This window comes from Neolamprologus brichardi, chromosome 7 (assembly GCF_056152115.1).
Source record: "Neolamprologus brichardi isolate AB-2024 chromosome 7, ASM5615211v1, whole genome shotgun sequence".
Classification (NCBI taxonomy): Eukaryota; Metazoa; Chordata; class Actinopteri; order Cichliformes; family Cichlidae; genus Neolamprologus; species Neolamprologus brichardi.
This window is the reverse complement of record NC_142110.1, coordinates 64,482,873-64,505,500: the sequence shown is the minus strand read 5'-3', so window position 1 is coordinate 64,505,500 and position 22,628 is coordinate 64,482,873. Positions and strand designations below refer to the sequence as shown.

Below are 22,628 nucleotides of genomic sequence, written 5' to 3'. Positions count from 1 at the left end.
CGATACACAAAATTCACGGTTCGGTTCGATATTTTTTCGATACAAAAAAAAAAGTTCATTCCTTTTTAATTTGTCATTTATTAAAATTATAAATATATATTTTAACTCAAAAGTACAGTTTTTAAATTTAATGTTGCTGAAACAACAAAGCAATAAAAATAAATCTATCTGATTGAGGAATCACTCATCTTTGGAAAAGAGAGTTTATTACAGAGAAATGTCTCTTTCCAAAATAAAAGCTATACTATACGCTTCTTCTGGGCTATATTCTCAGCAGCATATTAAACATATCAGGTCCCCATAAGGAGAATCATGTTCTAACGGCTGTCTAAATGACTCAGGTAAAGTTTGTAGCATGCGTGCTTGTTGTTTTTGTCTGCTTCCACTTGTCTTTGCACTAGGATGATGTCGGAGTAAATGTACAGTCATATTCGTCGTGTTCCCACTAGTGCTGTCGGCGTTAATCTGAAATGACGTTAAGGTCACAACACGGCAAATCTCCGTTAACGAGCTACCGCGGATCGCCCCGTGCGTGGGGCTGGACGGCGTCAACGTTAACGAGCTAACTGCGCTAACGCAGTAGTTCCCACCAATGTAATTGAGCATTGCGTGGCACATCCAACATACTGTTTTACTTTTGTCCATGACGCGCTTACCTTCAGGGTCATACTTCACATGAAGATGAAAATAGTTCCAAACGCCAGATCTGAATGAGGGTGGGGGAGGTTCAATTTGCCATGTTGCAAGGAGAGCTTAACTGTCTTGCTAGCTTGCCCTGCGCTCAGTGAATCTGTGTTCGACTACTCCGCCTAGGCTGCACTGTCGAGCGCAGATCCACTGAGCGCTCAACACAGACAGCATCGTAAGAAGAAAAGTTGATAAAATAAATTAAAAATGTTGTATTGTTCGATACATATGCGTACCGAACCGAAAGCACTGTATCGAACGGTTCAATATCAATATGAGTATTGTTGCACCCCTACTTACTAGGTGCTAAAACAGTTGAAGTATTAGTGGACTTGCAGATGCTGAAAGCAATTAAAATGTCACATCAGCAGCTGAAGTGTAAACACTTCTGACAAAACACTGACAAATTGATTTGTGGAGGCTTTTAAAATAAGTTAAAGTTATTCAAAGAATTCAGGAGGGGAAGAAGCAGGATGAGCTGGAACGTTTGGTTTTCATGGTCTTTATAAATGAATTTCTGTAAATAAGCTTTGGGTAACTGGATTTGTCTCCAGTGTCATATTTAACCATTTTATACCTTTTCTAAATTTGTAAAGTCAACAGAATCTCTGCAGTAATTTATGTTAGGGCAGGGCTATATGGCCAAAAATATTTATCACGACATACATGTGAAAATTTGCAATAACAATATAATTGATGCGAGACAAAATACAACTGCACAACTTTATTAGTGCAAAAAAAAAAAACCCATCAATGTATTTTCACTCAAACAAGCAGCTGTTTTTTATGTGCATTAAAGCTATATTAAAATTTAACAGTGCAAATGCAAATTCCTTGCCGACAGTTTAACCAAAAGGCATTTCCAGTGGAACTCGTCGACATATCCTCAGCATAACTAGGGCTGGGCGATATGACCCAAAATTCATATCTCGATATTTTTTAGCTGGATGGCGATATAAGATATATATCTCGATATTTTTTTTAAAGCCATAAAGTAAGAACAAAAAGAGAGTTCTTAGTCAAAGCTGTGTCCCAGATGTCACACGGGCACTTTTATTAACATACAGCATAGATGTACATGAAAAAAACTACTCAAAAATAAATTATGAGCATTTATTAAATAATCATGCTCCATAAATAAAAGAAAAGTATGTTGTTTTTGTCCATAACAAAAAGCTCACAACTGTGCAGTCAAAATGTAAACTAAAAGACGCTGAGCATAATAACAAAGACAGATTTCACAGCTGCTCTGTTCAAAACTTCTACTGCGTGACTGACAGCCTGGAGTTTGAAATCCGCTTCAGGTGCCATTTATGGTCCTTATACACACACAATACGGTAATATTACGTTGAAGCACAGTGCGTATTACTACGCGAGGCTCCTCGGTAGCCGTAATGCTCCGACAATCCATCAAGCGCTGCAGCTCCGTAGCTTACCAAAGTCGTACTATAACATTTTTTGACAGATTGCTGAGCGCCGTGTACCACATAAAATCGGTTCGCGGTCATCAAGCACAACCAGAATTCATACATAAGGCGCGCTGTCAACTTTTGAGAAAATGAAAGGGTTTTAGGCTGTGCAGCGCCTGTGGGCTGCATGGCGTTAGCGTGGTTAGCTCGTTAGCGTGGTTAGCTCGTTAACACGTTGACGCCGTCCAGCCCCACACACGAGACGATGCGCAGTAACTCGCTAACGGAGTTAACGTAAATTTATTTATTTATTTAATAACGTAAATTTGCCGTGTTCATCTTGTCGCTGCCTGCAGGTGAAGTGATGGGGGAGGAGGGGGAGTTGTGTTCAGCGAAGGAGAGAGGCGAGGCGGAGTAACGTCGCATAGAGGCAAAAGTGTACGAAAGAGAGTCAAACTTGTGGCTCCACAACTACAATTATAACGTATATATCGATATAAAGGATATGGTCACATCTTATATCTCGTATAAAAATATATCGATATTTTTTTTAAAAAAAACTCGATATATCGCCCAGCTCTAAGCATAACCATGTATAATATCCACAAAACTTAAAAAGAGGTTATACACACACAATACGGGAATATTATGTTGAAGCACAGCACAGGCTTTTTCCACCATGTGCATATGAAAAGAAAGGGACTGCGCATGCGCGTTTTACCCATATTCTATTGCGATATTTCATTTTCTTATTTCCTAACATTATACCGGTATTACCGTGAACGGTATAATATAGCCCAGCCCTAGTTTGTTATGGAAGAAATGATCAGAAACGCATCCAAATGTATTAAATCCACCGCAAAACAAAGACGAACAGTAAAATTATTACTCCAACTGTCTGTAGATGTCAATTAACAAAATCAAAATAAACAAATTAGACCTGCTTTACTTACTATAGGTGGATAGGGCATGTTTTAGAGATAAAAATCAGTCATCATGGACAACTGCTGCTGTTTACAAAAAAATGTTTTTGTTGCCCAGATGCTGAAGAAGATCTCATCAGAGGAATCTCTGGAAGACAGATCCACGGCTGAACTGGACACTCTGAAACACAGAGACTGGGTGAGGGGAGAATTCACTCTGTGACAGGGAGGACAGCAGTGTTGTTGCTCTGACACATGCACATGAGTGGTGTTGTTGTTTGCGTATTGCTTAATGCCAGGCCCGTCTGTGGGTGCAGCTGATGAAGGAGCTCAGGCAGGGAGTGAAGCTGAAGAAGGTGCAGGAGCAGCCGTTCAACCCGCTGCCCACCGAGTTCAGCCTCACGCCGTTCGAGATGCTCATGCAGGACATACGAGCTCGCAAGTTCCAGCTACGCAAAGTTATGGTGAGAGTTCGGACGTGAAAGGTGGTGAAATGTAAAGAAGCTGAAATCAGTGGAGGTGTTTTTGCAGAGTAAGCACTTAAAGCTCTGAAATGTTTTCACTGGAAACTTGATAGGAGTCATCTCAGGGCAGACAGACTAGAGGCCTTTTTCAGGCACCTTACTGCATCATGCATGTATTGTAAATTGGCTTCACTGCAGAAAGAAAATGCTGTATGGGAGGCATGCATGTGGCAGGGAATCATCTCGAGGCCTTCTCCACAGGCAGATGCATAATTCAGCTTTACAATGCAAATATTAATAAAGGCCTTTCTCAGCCTTCTGCTGTTTTGGCAGCAGCTGCAGTTTTTTTGAAAATACCAGCAGATTACAGCATGTGCTGTGATTGTGATTACAATTTCTATTTAACTTCTATACATTATAATGAGTATAGTATGGTGAGAGAGTCGGATATTTCTAATGTTCTGTTATAGTTTATAGGCAGCTTTGGATTCCAGAATATGCTCCTGGATGTGTGGAGTCTGTTTTATCTTTGACTATGTGATGTTTATAACGTGTTGCAATGCACGTGATCAAGAGGCCACAAAAGAGTCGCTGCTATCCATCTTAGCCTTCTTTCTATCTTGACAAAAGTTAGACTTAGGAAGTAAGCTCTGCATTGTTTCCTGGCTTATTCAGGTGGACGGTGATATTCCTACTAGAGTGAAGAGAAATGCTCATGAACTGATCCTGGATTTCATCAGATCAAGACCTCCACTTAAACCAGTAAGTGTGTTTAGGGGTTTTTCCTCTCTCTGCGTTCTTGGCTAGCTTAGTGTTAGCACGCTGTCTGTGCAGCTGCTTGAAGAGAGCCGAAGTAATAAAAATAAAAGTAAAGTTCATATCCACGCTGCAGACTGCGTCACTACTTTCCCTCTCCAACACACAAAATAAAATCAGATGATCGTGGCGCAACTGGAACTGATAAATGGGATCGACAGACAAGCAGACTAACAATTCCAAGGAACTGGACTACTGGGAACCAGGTCTCACTTCGCATCCCTAGTTGCGTCACACTATTGAGTTCCTGTTTCTCTTTATTCTTTATTATTCTGGTTGCTTCCGTACGATTTTTGCCGCTTAACTACTCCCTCAGTTTTCATGCTATTTGCACCGTTCAAACTTTGAAAAATTCTGCTCTTTCTGCTAATTATTGCTATGACTTTTGGTGCTCATAACTTCTATACTTTTTGAGATATTGAAATTTTTATGCAATATTTTTTGCCCATTTCTGCCACATTATCAGTGGGGTCACCAGTTTTCCTTGCCCGGTTGAGCTGTGTTTTAGCTCAGTGAGATGAGCAGCCGTTCTCAGAGCGGGAGGCCGGGGTTCAAATCCCGCTTATGGCAACAATATTTTCAGTTCACAGTTGAACTTTTTTAACTCTTTTCGGCACAGATTTTTGCTTGTTCACCCATTTTCAGCACAAATTCCAGTTCTTTCAGATGTTTTCAGCAAAAACCTATTTTCAGCAGAAATTCTGCTGATTTACCTCTTTTCTGCAAAATTTTCAACCATTTCACTTCTTATCAGCATAATTCTCAGCAGCTTCTGCTCATTTCAGCAGAATTGTCTCTCTCCAAAAGTCTCTCCATCTCTTTTCTTGAGAAAATGAGTTTGGCTCAGTGAGATGACTAGCCGCCTTCAGAACAGGAGGGCCGCGTTCAAATCCTGCTCATGGCAAAATTTCTTTTCAGTACAAATTTCAGCTTCTCTAGAATTTATTGCTTTTCACCACTTTTCAGCAAAAAAATTTCTGCTTCTTCACCTGTTTTCAGCAGAATTTTAAGTTTCTTCACCGCCATACAACTTTTTGCAAGTTTTCAACTTTTTCAGCTTTTTCAGCAGACAGCTTCAGCATTAAGGCATCCACACAGCATTTTCGCAGGAAATGCAAATTTTTCTAGTTCTAAAGTTGATTTTGCTGCACTTTTTGGAAAAAAATCATAGCGGTCCTGATCTCAGTGACCTCGTTTACCCCCAAATGATAAAACCATGACATTACCTGATGCATATCATCAGCCTCCTGTTCCTGCTAACTGTTTGTTTGTTTTTGCTGCATGCGAACAAGGCTGATTGGCTCCCCAACTGGTTTAGATGCACATTTCTTTCTCTTCGTGCTGAAAATTGGAGAAATCCTCTTAGTTTAAATTACTGTTGTCCAGTTTTGTGTGATTTGAGATGTTTTGTCGTTTAGTTATAGAAGTGTGTGTGTTACTCATGTCAGGATTTTTTTTAGGAATAATAAACCTCCTCCAGTGGACAATGTTTAGTTTAGGTTTTTTTTCTTAATGCTGCTCTCTTTGATACATGCTAATAAATAATACTTAGATGTCCAGTAAATGTCTTATTTTTGTTTGGAAGTTTATGAAGCCTCATTTCTAACATTCACTGATATCATAGCACAGTGCTGTTTTCTTCTTTGTGGTTGTGTCATGGTTTTTAAATTTCAACATCTGGACATGGACTGCATAAACTGTACTGAATAATCAAAATTTCTCTTCAAAGTACAAAACTAATATACTTCTATTTATTTCTCACTCGTGGATGTGACCTAATTGCCTCTCTTCTTTAGGTTTCAGAGCGCAGCCTCCCTCCTCCTCCCCCACAGCAGCAGTCGCTCCATGACCAGGTCCTGGCTGAGATCAAGCAGGAGAGGAAGCTTAGACCAGTAGTTCCATCCAGCTCGAGGCGTAAGGGAACAATCTTTGATCCCGGAGTGTCGATAGATAAAACGAAATAAACAGAACAAATCAAAAGGAGGTTCAAAAGCTCTGCGTAGATTTGCATTTAGAGATTGTTGTTAAGACACAAAGTGCCAAAGGAGCCCTGAGAGTCCTGGTTCACAGGCTTAAAGCGTGTGATACAAGTAAACCTAATTTCTGCTGTTTGGTATCCCTCCACTCAGTTTGGATAAGCTGGGAGAAGAGAGTTTGGACAGGTTTCATATTGCACATTTCACCATAGCATTTGCTTTTGCCCAAAAGAGATACCAGGTACCAAGAACTGGGTGATTAGATAAACTTTTATTTTCAGTTTGATGTTTAGCGAAAACCAAACACACGCCATCAGCACAAATACCTCAAACTAACTTCAAGCACGGGATGATTTGTGCTCATTTTGCATCCACATTTTGCCCGGGTACTCTAAAAGTAAAGAATCAAAGTGCTGCGGTGATGGGCAGCAGCAATGCTGTAAAGAAGATTGGGCCAAAATTCTCCCACAATGGTGTAAGAGACTGATAGTCACAAAGACAGCAATTACAGTTATTTGAAGAGGGAAATCCATGTTCTTATAATTAAGACGTAAAAGTAGTGACTGAGGTCAGAAACCAACCAGGAAAGTGCTTACAGGAAGGAGGTTATTGATCAAGTTTTTTCCTTTCCTCATGGAGGCCTGCATATTCTCTAGTTCTTTTTACGGCCACAAGAGTCGCCCCCTGCTGACCATCAGAAAGAATGCAGGTTTAAGGCCTGGACCGACCCAAGGCCTTCTGCAGGTCTTTCCCAACTTTATTTTTCACACTCCACCACCGCACTGTTTAATAAAGGCAATGGGCTGCATCCTCCTGAGGCCGCATTTGTAGACCGATTACGTCACAGCGACGCGCCGAAGGCTGTCCAAATTGGTAGACTCCTCCGAATGCAGCCGACAAATGCATCCTCCTTTTCCCCGAATTTGAAGGATGGGTCGGGTGTGTCCTTCGTGGCCTACCATATCCCAGAATTCATAGCGCGGCCCAGCCAAACTCCAGTTTCCAATAATGGCGGCTGCTACTAAGTTTTAAAATTACTCTTACTAATCTTTCTGGGTCACAAAATAAACTTTTAACATATTTTCAGGCGAGAAAGTAGCTGTGTAAACATCAAATATCTGCTCGGTTTATCGAGATATCGCATATTTGCAAAAGTGCTTCGACGTTTTCGGAGCATCTGCTACCCACCAGCTCGATAACAAGCCGGGAGCTCGAGGGTCACTGAAGCTGCTGAGAAAGGCACAACTCCCGGCACATCATTTTCAGATCACCGCGGAGTTTCGCTACTCAGGTTAAACGTAATATATAAGTCACTTAGACAACGTAAAAATGTTATTGTTGGGCTTTTTTCAGTGTTTTATCGGTTTGGCTGAGATTAAAGTTATTAGATTAGATAAAATAAAACTTTATTAGTCCATCGGGTGGGTTCCTCCGGGATTTTCACACAGCTGACTAAACGTCAAACAGAAAACTGATTAAACAGAAGTGTGAGACGGTCGAGAATTTACGCCAGTGTCCTGTTATATTTTAGACAGCAAGGAGCAGACGGCCGAGTTTATTAAACTCCACCGAGACAGCGGTGACGCTAATCAGAAGACTAGCCGTTTACTTCTGGCCTACCCGACCTTCTGAGGACCCGGCCCACGTAGACCGCGAAGGCTGGGTCCTCAGGAGGATGCAGCCCATGAATTTGGACACGACCATGGTTTAACTTTTTAGACCATCTTTTAGAAGCAATACACTGCTAATAGTCTTTAACAAGTATGTAAATATCATGGAGAGCAAGGGCGTAGATTTGGCATGGACGGAAGGGACATGTCCCCACCAATAATTTGATCTCTTCGAGTAAAGAAAATCAAACCCGATAGAAAGAAAAAAAAAACGATCTGTCAACGTCTCATTCACCTAACGGTGCAGAAAGAGTTAAATTACGTCCTCTACTGGAGTCCTACCTCATGTGACAAATATGGCCAGTGTGATTGGCTGTGCCTTTCAGGGAGCTCTGTTTAGTTTTAGCAGCGGCAAGCCTGCGTTGCGAAGAGGAGAGGAGGACGGCAGCAAAAAGGAAGAACCTGGATATTAGAAAGTCACTTAAAGCCAAGTTCACTCATAAAATGTGTCCGTCATAATAACGTTACAGGCTATGCTAGGCTTTGGCCCACATCAGTCTAAAATTGTATGTAACCACGAATAATGTGTTTTGGAAACTAACTGCACAACATGCAGCACTATTAGTTCTCTCAGTCTCAGAGCAGCATTTCTCATTTTGATTGAAAATGTCAGAGAAAACGGCAGCTTTGAGCAAGCCTGGATATTAGTTTACAGAGGCTGTTAAAATTATATGTCTAACATTAAAATGTTGGTGACACAATAATTTCATCCTAATGGTACTGACATATTCATAGGGTTATTTTTGAGACAAAATGTCATGAGGTAGTCATGATTTTGCAAATATCCACCTTGTAGTGCAGTTTGCACAAATTGTTTTAAAAATGCACTCACCCTACAAACAGTTGTTGTGTGGGACACCAGTAGTCCATGTCTGTTGCTGTAACAGTAGTTCATGTTTGGAATAAAAAATCCCAGCTCACTGATTTGATCGGGGCAACAGTGTGCCTAAACTGTTGGATAATTTTGCTGAGAGATCTTTTACTTTGTGGTAATCTTAGACGAGTAGTTTTATGGACAAAAACCACCAGGTCATTCAGTGTTCCCTTAGTGCCAAAATATAACAGATGTTGGTGTGTTATAACTGAAGTAATGATGTTAAGTCCTTACAGTCATATTCTTTTATTGTCATGACTGTATCTGAAGCTATTTTTATTTTTGGATGACACCTGATTTATATGGAATATGGCTGAAGTTAACTAAAGCCTAAAATACTTTGTTTAATTGACTATTTAATTTAATTACTATTTGTTTAATAGTAATTTAACATTATATAATTCACATATAAAACTATGAATTGTGATTTTAAATGGTTTAAAAGCATGCATAATAGCATATGTAGGCAAGTATATTCTCCTTTTTTTATTAAGAAGCAAAAACAAAACGGGAAAAAAAAAAAGAAACAGGGCAGGGTTCGGTGGTTGAATCATCCATCCCCACCAATGCCAAAACCAAATCTACGCCCTTGATGTAGAGAATGTACGGTCGGGTATTTTATTAGGCATCAGATACTTGATATAAAAAAGGGACCTGTGACTGGGTCATTCCAGCAGTAAAGATAAAACACAGATAGTTTTTACCATGTAAAGTGCCAACATTAAGTTAACTTTAACATTGAGTTTTAAAAAACATTCAAAGTCTCCTTGGACAGGGCTTTAATAACCTGCTGCTATTGTTGGGTCACTCCCTGAGTGTCACCATGAGCCTAAAACCAAGGCACCGAGCAAGTATCAGCTTCTCTGTCAAGCTGGCCCTATTTTCGTTATAAGGACCATCACAGGGGACGAGAGTTGGGACTCTGTAAGGGTTTTTAAACCCTGTCAATGACCTAAAAACTGAGCTCACTTGTGTAGAGTCCAGCTGTACCATGCAAGCTGCAAGCTGCTGAATAGAAAGACCTACAAAGTACTTCTTTGATAAAGTGGTTGCATATTGTGTTTTGTTGTTCTGACTGGATGCACTTGCAGAATAAAGCACTCACAAGTACATATTAAACTACAGCCTAATCTATTGTTTGTATATAGATTAAGTAGTGAAAGTTTATTTATATTGTCAGAAACCTTCTCATCAGTCCTTGCAAGTGCTCAATAATGTTCTCATTATAATGAATATTATATTTAAATTTAAGCCTGTCTACAGCGTGTGTTTGTTGATCTAGTTGCAGCTGCATGCAGTTGCCCTTTCAGAGGTGAATACAGTTGCATTAAATTGATGAAATAATTGCATCATAGTGAGTCTGGACATTCTGTACTTTAGCTTTTGAGAGTCACAACAATACTTTTCTATTTAGAGCTGCAGTACACATGAAGGTCATCTCACGTTTCATAAATATTGACCTGCTATTTTCAGATCAAGGTCAGCGTGTTTTAGTGTGCGGACTGTTTATAAAGCAAGCTGCCTTGCAGAGACTGAAATTAGTCAACTGGGACTGGCATGCTTTTATTCAGAAAGAGGAATCAAATGTCTTGACTTGTAGCTGAAGGGAGTTTTTTAGTAAGCCTCATATATGCTGATATGTCTGTGGGTAAAATACGATTTAAGAATTAAAGTCAATCACTTATGTAATCACGTATGTAAATGCAGACTTTAGAGTTATTTTAGAAACCATCAACCATCAAACCAATGAATTTAGCAGGTTTTGGCTGATCCACACACATTTATTATTATTTTTTTCCTTTAGTTTTTACTTATACCACCTTAAAAGTTTATGGAAGCATGGATTGACTGGCTACTTGGAAAAATCCAGTATTTGTGTTAATTTTTATCCTTTTTTTTGGTCTCCTCAAACTCCTACAGGATTTTTTCAGCCATTTAATAGTGGTCTGCTTCTGCAGGGACTTTGTAAAGAAGTTGTACTCTCAGTTTTGTGACAGAAAGGTGTTGATGCTGTTAATTGTTTTAGCTTGCTTTATTGTATATTTACCTTAAATGGACAACTGTTATGTTATGACAAATACGCATTAGACCTACCGGAGCTGTTTGGACATAAGATCCATGTAGTGAAGCTCCCAGTGGACAGCTTTTGTGCTGATGTTAATGCCACAGGAGGTAGGGCTGCTCAATTAATCGAATTTTAATCACGATTACGATCCGAGCTTTCAACGATCATTAAAAATGACTGAGCCGATTATTAGCACCTCCCTCGTGCTTTACTCTCGCGCTGCTCCGTGTGGCAAATCGAGCGCACCGCTCTGCATTTCGAACACGTGTCACAACAATTAAGAGCAGCGGTCCCCAACCTTTTTTGCGCCACGGACCGGTTTATGCCCGACAATATTTTCATGGACCGGCCTTAAAGGTGTCGCGGATAAATACAAAAAAATAAAACTAGTACAGGTACCGAAAAAAAGAAAATTTATTCATAATACACGTGAAAAGACCCAGGAAAACCGAGTAAACGATAAAAACGATAACAAAATAACGCTGAAAACCGATTAAAAAAACCCCCTGAAAACTATACATTTCACACCTGAGCCTCAACTCTCGCGGCCCGGTACCAAACGACTCACGGACCGGTACCGGTCCGAGGCCTGGTGGTTGGGGACCGCTGATTAAGAGGACCCGAGGGAAGCTCGGAAAGCTAAGCAGAAGTTATTTGGAGAGGAGAGTGACTGCTGTTGGTTGAAAAGAGAGGTAAAAAAAAAAAAAAAAAAAAAACTACTGTGGTGTGGAAACATTGTGGGTTCGCGGAGTAGACATAGTGTGTAAACTTTGCTACTTTGCTGCACCACAGAGCAACACTGCAAAGTTCACTAAACATAGATATTTACATTTTTCATTCATTTTTTATATTGCAAACATTTGCACTGTTATCAGTATTTGCACACTATTTTATATTATTTTTTGACAATCTTTAAAGTCATTATTCAACACATTGTTATTGTTAAATAAATATCGTCAAATAATCGAGATCTCAATTTCAGTGAAAATAATCGTGATTATCATTTTTGCCATAATCGAGCAGCCCTAACAGGAGGTATCTATGAGGGAATAAATCTGTTGCAAGTGTGACGTGCTGTTATAGTATTCAGTGAACTCTTTATAATAACCCATTCTTTCACAAATGGTTTTCAAAGGCAGACTGCAGGTGAGGTGTTTGATCTTATATGCCTGTGCCAATAAGGCTGAAAACACCTGAATTTAAAGATTAAGAGGTGAGGTCCATATAGTGTATTTGTAGGAATTTCAGTGTGAATAAATTTGGATAGGGCTAAAATTTAAATTAATCACATTTAACATGATTCACTGAGGTTTGTGGCAGGTGGTTTAGGGCAAATTGAGCCATAATATTACATCAGAACAGCACGTCTCATGTCATTGTTTGTAACCACTGGCTGTTTTTTTTTTTTTAAATTTTGTTGTTTTTTTGGGGGTTTTTTGTATTTTGAATCAAGGAAGAGCAATTTCAGAATTGGCTCAGAAGGGGACTGTCAAAATTATGAGTTTGGTGCCGGGGCTTTGCTCTGGCCTGGAGCTTTTCACTGAGTCCTCACCAAGAATTTGCTGTTCTTGGAAGTTCGTGATAGACTACCTGTGTGTAGGTAGTTTTTACGTTATTGCAAACACGCACAACACATCCGGAATTTCCCACCATATGCAGCATAGTAGGATGAGGAGAAAATATCAGTAACACTTTTAAATGTATCACAGTCATGTACACCATCATTGCCTATGAATATTAACCCTTTCTGACAATATGAACAAAACTGTGAACAGAACCTTTGTGCAACTTATGGAATAAGGCAGAGCTGCTTCATTGCACTGACTCCAAAGTGGTACACAGGGTGCGTCTGATTACTCCCTTCTGATCTCAGCACACCTGAGATTTTCTGGTTTCTGGTTTCTCTTCCCTCAGCATTTGGCTCTCTGCCCTGTCTGGCTCAGACGTGTCCCTGCAATGTCAAATCCACTTCATGCATCGACCTATCCGTGTCGGAGCCCGGACCCCGGCCACCATCCCGTCCTCGCATCCTGCTCAAGGCCCCAACCCTGGCCGAGATGGAGGAGATGAACATATCAGAGGTGAGCTGGAACTCTGTGATCTTGAAGGGGAATAGGAAAGGAAACTCTGGGAGTTTCTTCTCTGTGGGCTCAGTGTTGTTTTTAACAGCAGCACATGCGCTGTTTCCCAATCTAAGTGGGTTAAGATTCTTCTCTGAGGAGGAAAATGAAACAGTGACTGGGAAGAATTGCTTTCTCTTTTGCACAAAGACTCAGCAACTTGGGAAATTCTTTCTTTCTCTCTTCTTGCTCTTGCTGTGTTACATCAAACATTAAAGCTCCCCTACGCTTCAGCACTTTAAAAAATATCCTCACAAGTGCATGGGGGGAGATATCTGCAGGTCAAAACTGACTGCTGCTTAATCCAGAGGGAATGACATGTTTACAGTCTGCCTCCTCAGTGCTTTCTTTCATTTTCACCTTGCTTTCACATTTCATATTATACCACTGCTACGTGCTGCAAGTTTTTGGTTAGGAAATGTGGCATTGGGTATATGTCATAATCTCTCTCCTGCTTCTTTCCTTGCACCAAGTACATCTGTGACGGTTTAACGAGTCTCTCAAGCATTTTAAACCTCGTCTGTGGCCATCCTGTAAGGCACTGCAGACAGCAACTACTTACTGTAATATCTCAGCTGTTCCAAACTAATTTAAAGTGGATTATAGTTTAAGCTGTGCAAACATTTCCACAGGGGGTGATGTTTTCAATGTTACTCTGTTTGAATTAACCATGAAAATGAGTCAATTTGGATGGGATTAACATTAGCCCGGGATTCTAGGATTCCTGGAAATTTGACTTTTTGTCCAAATCCGGTCGTTAAGTCTGACGTCACTAGCCGTGTCTGGGCCTAAACTCTGCTGCAGGTCCATATATCAAACGATCACTATGGCATTACTGAGAGTTGAAAAACTGTCTAAAGTCTTTCATCTTTAATAAAATGATCAGCGTTCTGCTCTACCAGGTGTAACAATTGAGTTTAACATCCAGGCATCCATGAAAACAGAATTTATGACATTTAACGGAGTTAGAAGTTAGCAGGAAGTTAGCTCGCTAGCTTCTATCTAAATACAATATAGCATGTCCTGACTGCGGGGTTTTGGAAACAAATTCAAACGTACAGCTCTGTTATCACTTCCAACATAAATGAAGACAGAAAACTAAACAGCAGTGACGTTTGTAGGGTTACTGAAGTTTGGCTAGCTGCTATATAATGATGTGCTACGTGACCGCTAGCGACACAGCTATGTTAGCATAATATAAACAAGCTAACTTTTTTTTCCACTCGATAAAAGTTAACGTGAGTGTTCTCGGTGGTCAGGAACAAATGTAATCGCATCACAGGATGCTGTAAAAGGACCAAACTTCAGCCAGGAGAACAACTGAGATAATCCATCCACAATACGAGGTTAGTCATTCATATACTGCTGCATGGGCTGGGCTGTAGTTACATCCTAAGGTTTTAAAAACTGAGCTTAAATAAATGATTAGCGGTAATAAAAGCCGAGGGAGGTCAACAGTGATCACTGACTGTTTTAGGAGCTTTTTGAGATTAAATAGAAGAAAATACAAAATGTTAAACATGTTAACAACACAAAAGCCATATTAAACGCAGACTACTTTAGGCCCAGAAGTAGGTTTCGTCACGTCATCATCACTTAACGACCGGATAGGATTCTAATTTAAAACTACAGGATGTGCTTCAGAGGGGGGCCTCCAGAGGTTCATGCAGCTATTTTGCTCATTTCCAGTTTCTCCCTGTGGCTCTGACAAATGAATGTTTCTTTTTTTTTTTTTTTACTTCTACATTTTCTTAGATGCAGCAAAAATAATGATGTTACTGTAGTGAAAATTCAAAGTAAAAATAGCAAACAATCATAATTATAGCCCATAGTCTGTAGTGGGTTATTTATTGTTGTATTTATATGTTGTAGTGGTTGACACCTGTTTATAATGTTAAATGGTAAATGGCCTGTATTTGTATAGCGCTTTACTAGTCCCTAAGGACCCCATTCACACACACATTCACACACTGGTGACACTAATGTTGTCAGCCTAATTTATGAAAATGTGTTTTGTGGCTCCATGCAAATTGTGTTTTTTGGTCTGGATGTTTTTTTAATGGCAAGTAATTTGACAGTAAAGGTTACTGCCTGCTCTATAGTCTGCATGATCTATAGGAAGGCTAAGGTGGATGTAGCTTAGGCAGTAGTGCAGGGCATCTGCTAATCAGAAGGTTGGTAGTCCAATCTACTTGAGTCGGCATGCCAAAGTATCCTTGGGCAAGATATTAGTCAAAGTTGCTCTCTGGTGCATCCATCGGAGTGTGAATGTTGGCTAGAAAGCACTTGAATGCAGAGAAACATGCTTGTGTGAATGGGTGAATGTGGTATGTTGTATAGCGTGCTCAGGCAGAGAAGAAAAGAGTTACACAAGAACCACTCCATTTACCGTGCCATGATATTGTCCCATTACAGATATTTTTGGTATTATTTTATCTGACATCCTGACACATTGGATTTATTTATGCATGTCCACCAGAGGGCGCCCCAGCACTGTCTGCAGCAGATGTAGAAGCGTAGCATCACAGCTGAGCAGACACAGTTGACAAAGGAAACACCATCTCTTAAACAAGACAAAACCGGACACCAGCTGTATTTGTTATTGTTAAAAAAGGTCAAGTCCACTGTGATCGCTAAATAAGAGGAGTAGAACCTGAACAGAAATTCAGAACAAAGGGCCTCCACCAGCCCCCTGACTGCAGTTTGAGCACCCTGCCCTTAGAGGGAAGACTCACAAGTGTCCACACGATCTGCCAGTGCCACACATCCCATTTACTGTCTATTTAAGCAGTTGTGTTTAGAGCTCCTCCTTTAGCAGTGAGCTCTAGTTTGCAATACCTATATAAACGCATTTTTGTGGCATTGTTTTCCTAAAGTATCATGCTTGTTTGGCTTTAAAACCTGAGAGCAGAAATGTCCACATGACACTTCCATCCAATTACATCAATACATTCCATCATCCTATAATTAAATATTTTGTCCTGATGAAAGTGGAAGAGACCACTGACGCCCACAGGGTACAAGCACACGAGATCCTAACCTAATCAAAGCACCAACTATCAGAATATGTTTTGTAATAGTAGTTTTCCCTCTTTAAGACTTCCATAGACTTATGGCATTGTAGGATTTTGCTTTAATTTATCAAGTGTGTGTATATAAGGTGTGTCAGCTCAGACATTAATATCAGAATGCTTATTTAATCCCACAAAACTGGACCCAATCCTGGCAAGCTCTCTTATGGTCTGTAATTAATACTCAGATTCAGAGAGCAACATTATGTTATTAAATCTCCTTAAGTATATTTAAAAATCGTGTTTTTAGTAACCTGTTGTCAAACTTTAGGGTGCAGCTGTCCTCACAGCTTAAATTTCTTCCCACTCTGGGGTAAATTTCCCAGACAGGCCTGCATAGTGGTGTTAAATTTCTGTTTGACAGGCAAAAACTAATTTTCACTTCCTCCATTTTCACTCAAAAGCTAAATGTCACACTGAACTGATAAAATGCAGGAGAATGAAAGGGGATCCTCCTGCTTAAAAAAAACACAAAGAAAGAAAAAGCAGGTCATTTCAGGTGGAATTGCTACTGAGGAGTCTCCCATATTCCCATGCAATATCTGAGCTTAACGAATTGGTGATGTAAACCAGTACTAAGTTAATAACCCGCTCTTGTGGTGCGTCTATAAAACTTCGCAGACTGTATATTGCTTGGACCCAAATGGGGTCCTGACCTTTAGGTTGAGAAGCTTTGAGGAACACTAAAAGCTTCATAATTAAATTGAATGTTTGAAGGTTTTCGGAGAGAATCTGCTGTTCCTCCGTGTCAGCTGCTTCCTTTTTGGCGTTTTCCAGCCACATATCAAATTCAGTTTCCTAAAAACAGCAAATAACCTATTAGTTAGCTTAGTTTTGCAAGGTACTGGATTTATTCTGTCCTGGGAACACACAGGATCCTGCAGGAAGAGCTGGAAAACACTGCTCAGGATAGATGCATCCTAAACTGTGAAGAAAATTGAGAATTAAAGCTGATAGATCATTATTATCTGGTGACTTCTCTTTACTTTCTTCCTGCTCATCTCCCTGGTCCCTCACTTTTCCTTCCCACCCCGAATCTTTCCTCACCTGCCACCCTTCCACCAAAGGAGGAGGAGTCTCCAGATAACGGGGAGCTGCGGAGGACAGAGAGCTCCCCGATTCCTCTGAAAAGAGATCGGTCCTTCTCGGAGCACGACCTGGCTGTGCTCCGTGGGGAAATGCTTCCTTCGCTCTCTGAGTCGGCCCAGCTGAGCGGGGTGGTCAACCTGAGGGTCGACAGGCCTCGATCCAGGACTCTAACCAGCGTCGGTGCTCCTCCTCATCACAGAGGTCAGGATATCCCCTATGCTAGTACTCAAATGCGTAATTCTTTATATCTCTAGGTGCTCTCTGGGGTTTTTTCCAAGCTATGTTGGTTACACACTAGAAAAACACTAATTGAAATTAAACTTTAAATGAACAGGTGCGTCTGAGTTGACAGGTACTGAGCTGTTACCATATAACGATAGACCCTGACGAGTTGTGCTGTCTCATCCACAGGACTGAAAAGAAGCTGTAATCAGGAGGTTTTCAGTGCAGGACCACAGCTTGTTGTGTATTCAGCCTGCACTGAGCAGTGTGTCAGTGCTTCACAATCACCACCATTCAGAAGTTGTCTGTGGATCAATCCCAGCCAAGCACTGCAGCAGCTCATTTTAGGGGGTTAGAGCTTCCTGTTTGAAATAAAATCACTAGCGATATAAGCTGTTTTAAGAGTCTCCTTGTTATGAAAGTCTTCAGACTCTGATCCAGCCGTGGCTGATGATTCACCTGTCTGCAATGCTAAGTCTCCTCCCATAGGGGGAGACACAGGGCCAGTATTTGAGCCTTCAAGAAGAAGTGGTTGATCAGATATTCCCTTTGGTTTTCAGCAAGTGTCTAAACGTGACAGAGGACAAGTCCTGGGGTCTCATTTGTAAAAGAGTGAATTAGTATCCAGAATAAAAGCATACAAAAGTCAGATACGTGGAAACATTCAGGCAAATACTCCTTAATAAATGTGTGCACTCTAAACACCTACATTCAACCATAAACACCTCATGACTTTTGATACGTAAAAATGAGGCCGCTGATTGGTTCTTAAAATCACATTGACCTCTGGCACTCACCCACCCACGATATCATGTGATCAAAATCATCATTTGTAAATGTGATTTATTCATGTTTGGTTTAACTGTAAACTTAGCCTACGTTACTCATAGTGAGGACGTGAAGTGTAATGATGTGTGAGAACTGCCACTGGCTTTATTTTCAGACTGTGCATATGTGACGTGCTGATGATGAGCCAGGTGAGGATGGCCAGTCTCCACTCGGTCCTGTGGGTCTGTGGGCAGTCACGTCCCCTACAGAGAGTTTTGTTACTGAAGCTAAATGAAAATCTTTGAGTCATTCTAAATCACTCTAAAATACTTTAAAGTTGTGCAATGTTATCTTGCATTTAACCAGTGAAGGTAATTTGACTTGAGGTGAAAAGCACTCTGTGTATTGACATGTCAAGCTGCCAGACTTCCCTGAATCCTGCCATCGTTTCACCTGCTGTGAGCTACACGAGTACATGTGGAGAGCATGCTGTCCGATCAGCTCCTTTTTTTGTGGGATCCGTAGCAAAACATCACCAACTAAACTTCTAGGATTTTGAACTACAACAAGCACTGCTTACCTGGATCTTTTATCTGTTTTCTTATTGGCTAAACATTTAATGTAGGGATGCACCGATACCAATACTGGTATGGGGTATCGGGTCCGATACCAATACTGGTATGGGGTATCGGGTCCGATACCGATACTGGTATCGGGGCCGATACCGATACTGGTATCGGGTATCGGGGCCGATACCGATACTGGTATCGGGTATCGAGGCCGATCTAGGATTTTGAACTACAACAAGCACTGGTTACCTGGATCTTTTATCTGTTTTCTTATTGGCTAAACATTTAATGTAGGGATGCACCGATACCGATACTGGTATCGGGTATCGGGGCCGATACTGTAAAATGTGTGTGTACTCATACTCGTAAAAGTTAACCGATACCATGAACCGATACCAACTTATTTCATTAATCAGAGGGTGGCTTGTCATTTCTGTTGTAGTTTTTTAGATTGGCCACTAGGGGGACATCCCGCGCTAAACAGGCACAGGGTTAGATGAGTCAGACTGGCAGCTCCAGATAAAAGAAGAGAAACTGGAGGCTGCTGTAGCTAGGCTAAACAAAATGTCAGCAGTGTGGACCGGAACAGCCAACTTTAACTCAGGTTTTGGAAAAGCGAAGAAAAATGTCAAGAGAAAATCCACGGGCAGTTAAAATAACAGAGGCTCTGACTCATTTTATTTCTCTGGATGACCAGCCAATGCCGGTCATGGAAAACATAGGATTGCACCGTCTTCTCAGCAGACTCGAGCTGCGATATGAAATATAATAAATAAACAGAAGTGTTTATTTATTATTCTGAAAGCTCGAGACAGTGCCAATAGTTCAGTGATATTTTGTTAAATTACAATGTGGAGACTCCGCAATAATTTAACAGAAGTGCTTATTTTTTACTTGAAATTTTTTTGTGGTCATTTTTATTAAGATTTTATTTTTTATCGGCAGAGAATAAAATAAAACTTGTCTGCATTTGTGTGTGTGTGTGTGTGTGTGTGGTAGAAGTATCGGTTTTTGTACTCTGTATCGGCAAGTACTCAGATCCAAGTATCCGTATCGTATCGGTTTGAAAAAAATTGGTATCGTTGCATCCCTAATTTAATGTCATCATGTGGGATAGGTGGCTCATCAAAACAGGTTATACTATATGAAATTCTCAAACTGAAAACATTTTTCTGCAGTGAATCATCAGGAAACAGAATGCGTCCAAGGAAGCATTGTTTGTTTCTGTTACTCTTCGTCACAGGCATGAAATCTGTGCAGTCCTGCTGTTGAAAAAGACAACAAATCCCATGATATTGATGCTCGGAAAAAAAGTTCTGACCAAAACCTTAATCGTGACACAAATCTGAAAGAGTTTTTCAGCCCTGGAAACTCAATGTGGCTTTGTCTGCTCAATATCTGGCTCACCTCTCTGTATTATAACAATAATACTATATTCAACAATAGGGAACGTGTACACCATACAAGAAATATGAGTGAAGCAGTACAAAATAAGATGTAATTTTGCGTAGTTAAGCGGTTAACAAGCACGACAGAGTTTAGCGCATTGCACAGCGTGGTTGAAACCTGAGATATATCAGGCCTGCCTAACGTATCTGTATACACACGTTAATTTATACATGGGCTCTACTGCTGTTGGTCACCGTAGAGTCTGACCTCCTAAGTCTCTACTTCACACCGTGGGAGGACGTGTGTTGTCTGAAGTTAATATAAATGTATCAGATGGTATCGGATATATTGATAGCTTGTATTCAATTATTATAGTTTAGTTGGATTCACCGCCTCGACATCTGTGTCAGCAGGTTTCAAACGTCTCTGTGCATGGGTCAGATTTGTTGTACTGTACTATTCAATTCAATTAAATTTTATTTATATAGCGCCAAATCACAACAAAAGTCGCCTCAAGGCGCTTCATAGATACAGAGAAAAACCCAACAATCATATGACCCCCTATGAGCAAGCACTTTGGCGACAGTGGGAAGGAAAAACTCCCTTTTAACAGGAAGAAACCTCCGGCAGAACCAGGCTCAGGGAGGGGCGGGGCCATCTGCTGCGACCGGTTGGGGTGAGAGAAGAAAAACAGGATAAAAGACATGCTGTGGAAGAGAGACAGAGATTAATAACTGATATGATTCAATGCAGAGAGGTCTGTTAATACATAGTGAGTGAGAAAGGTGACTGGAATGGAAAAACTCAATGCATCATGGGAATCCCCCGGCAGCCTACGTCTATTGCAGCATAACTAAGGGAGGATTCAGGGTCACCTGGTCCAGCCCTAACTATATGCTTTAGCAAAAAGGAAAGTTTTAAGCCTAATCTTAAAAGTAGAGATAGTGTCTGTCTCCTGAATCCAAACTGGAAGCTGGTTCCACAGAAGAGGGGCCTGAAAACTGAAGGCTCTGCCTCCCATTCTACTTTTAAATACTCTAGGAACAACAAGTAGGCCTGCAGAGCAAGAGCAAAGTGCTCTAATAGGGTGATATGGTACTACAAGGTCATTAAGATAAGATGGGGCCTGATTATTTAAGACCTTGTATGTGAGGAGCAGGATTTTGAATTCAATTCTGGATTTAACAGGAAGCCAGAATTGGATTCCTGTTAAACTTGCATCAAGTTTGTCTTTATAAAAGACCCCGAGACCCTGGTCTGTAATAGATGTGTGAATTCAGAAGGACAAACCAAGCCAAAACCACAAACCTCCCTTGATCACCTTCTATCATTAAAAAAGTTTAAAACTTGGACATTTTTAATGTTTCTTTTAATGTGAATGTACAGACAGTAATAGCTGTCTGTACATTCACAGACATATGAAGAGCCGCAAAGAGATGTGTGTTGATGAGCCTCCTGATGGCTTTCTCTTCATCGCTGTATTTGAATGAAGAACGCCTCCGAGCAGACATCAGACCCAACAAACTGAGTGCAGGGGATACTGAAGTTTCCACCTCTTCTGCCTCGAGGCCTGGAAGGAAAGAAGCAGTAAGCAGTCATGACAAAACTCAGCATCTACTAATTACCGTTACGGCTACAAAACCAAAACTCTAGGAAGAAATGTTTATTCGATTCCCAACCCTCGGGGTAATGAAATGATTTAATGGTTTGGGAGACATTATGTCACCACTGCTTCCAATCTCCAACCTCGCTGAACCACCGTTACCTCACAGAACAGCTGTGTCAGTTCGCCGCAGCCTTGACTTGGATTCACGTCGGCCGTGGAACGGCTCAGAGACTGGTTATGGATTGTAATCAAATCAAGTGATTGGGTGAAGGAGGGTAGAAGCTAATGGCTTTGAATTGTGTGCTGCATGAAAGCCCCGGGAAGGATGTTATGTGTTTGATAGCCATGATTCGTGCATTAGCAGCCTCGGTGTCCATATCCAGAGGTAATTGTTTGAAAAACGATCCTGACTTTAATCCACTCTGCAAAGCCATCCACAGAGCTTATGTGCCATAAATGTTACACTCAGCTGGACGATAGCAGGATTTTTAGTTTGCAGTGCACAGCTCTGCCAATAGAGGACTCTCCGGCCTCAAGTGTGCCAGTGAGAGGAGGTAAGCCTATAAGCCGGCTGTCATCGGCAGCTGATCCAAATTCTATGCGCTGATCATGTTTACTGGCCTGTTCCAGCCCTCCCATTGCCCTGTTTACTTTCCATTAGAGACGAATTGACACCTTCCATTTGCAGGATCGAAGAGGCACCCAGTTTAAACTGTGTGAGGTCTGCTGTGTTAAGAGCAGACCTCTCACCGTGATCTGAGTTACAGATGTAGCAGCATGGGCCAATCACTCCACTGAAATCAGATTAATAATAGATGACGGCGTTCCAGTCGGATCGACAAACTCTCTGAAGGCCCGAGATCCGAGCCGGGCCTGAATGAAAGAGGCTGATGTGTAATTCATGGATTC

The 22,628-nt window shown here is 40.9% G+C and overlaps 1 protein-coding gene across 2 annotated transcripts in view; it reads left to right on the top strand.

The window, feature by feature from the left end:
* spire2 (spire-type actin nucleation factor 2) overlaps positions 1–22,628 on the top strand; it is a 56,149-nt gene that overhangs the window by 21,695 nt on the left and 11,826 nt on the right. The window contains exons 4-9 of one of the 2 annotated variants that reach the window (XM_087844127.1): positions 3,139–3,219; positions 3,338–3,484; positions 4,160–4,246; positions 6,097–6,214; positions 12,800–12,966; positions 17,144–17,366. In XM_087844127.1, the coding sequence (XP_087700253.1) occupies positions 3,139–3,219; positions 3,338–3,484; positions 4,160–4,246; positions 6,097–6,214; positions 12,800–12,966; positions 17,144–17,366 (823 nt within the window). Of the gene's footprint in view, positions 1–3,138; positions 3,220–3,319; positions 3,485–4,159; positions 4,247–6,096; positions 6,215–12,799; positions 12,967–17,143; positions 17,367–22,628 lie in introns of both variants that reach the window. The other variant, XM_087844126.1, reaches the window with a different exon arrangement.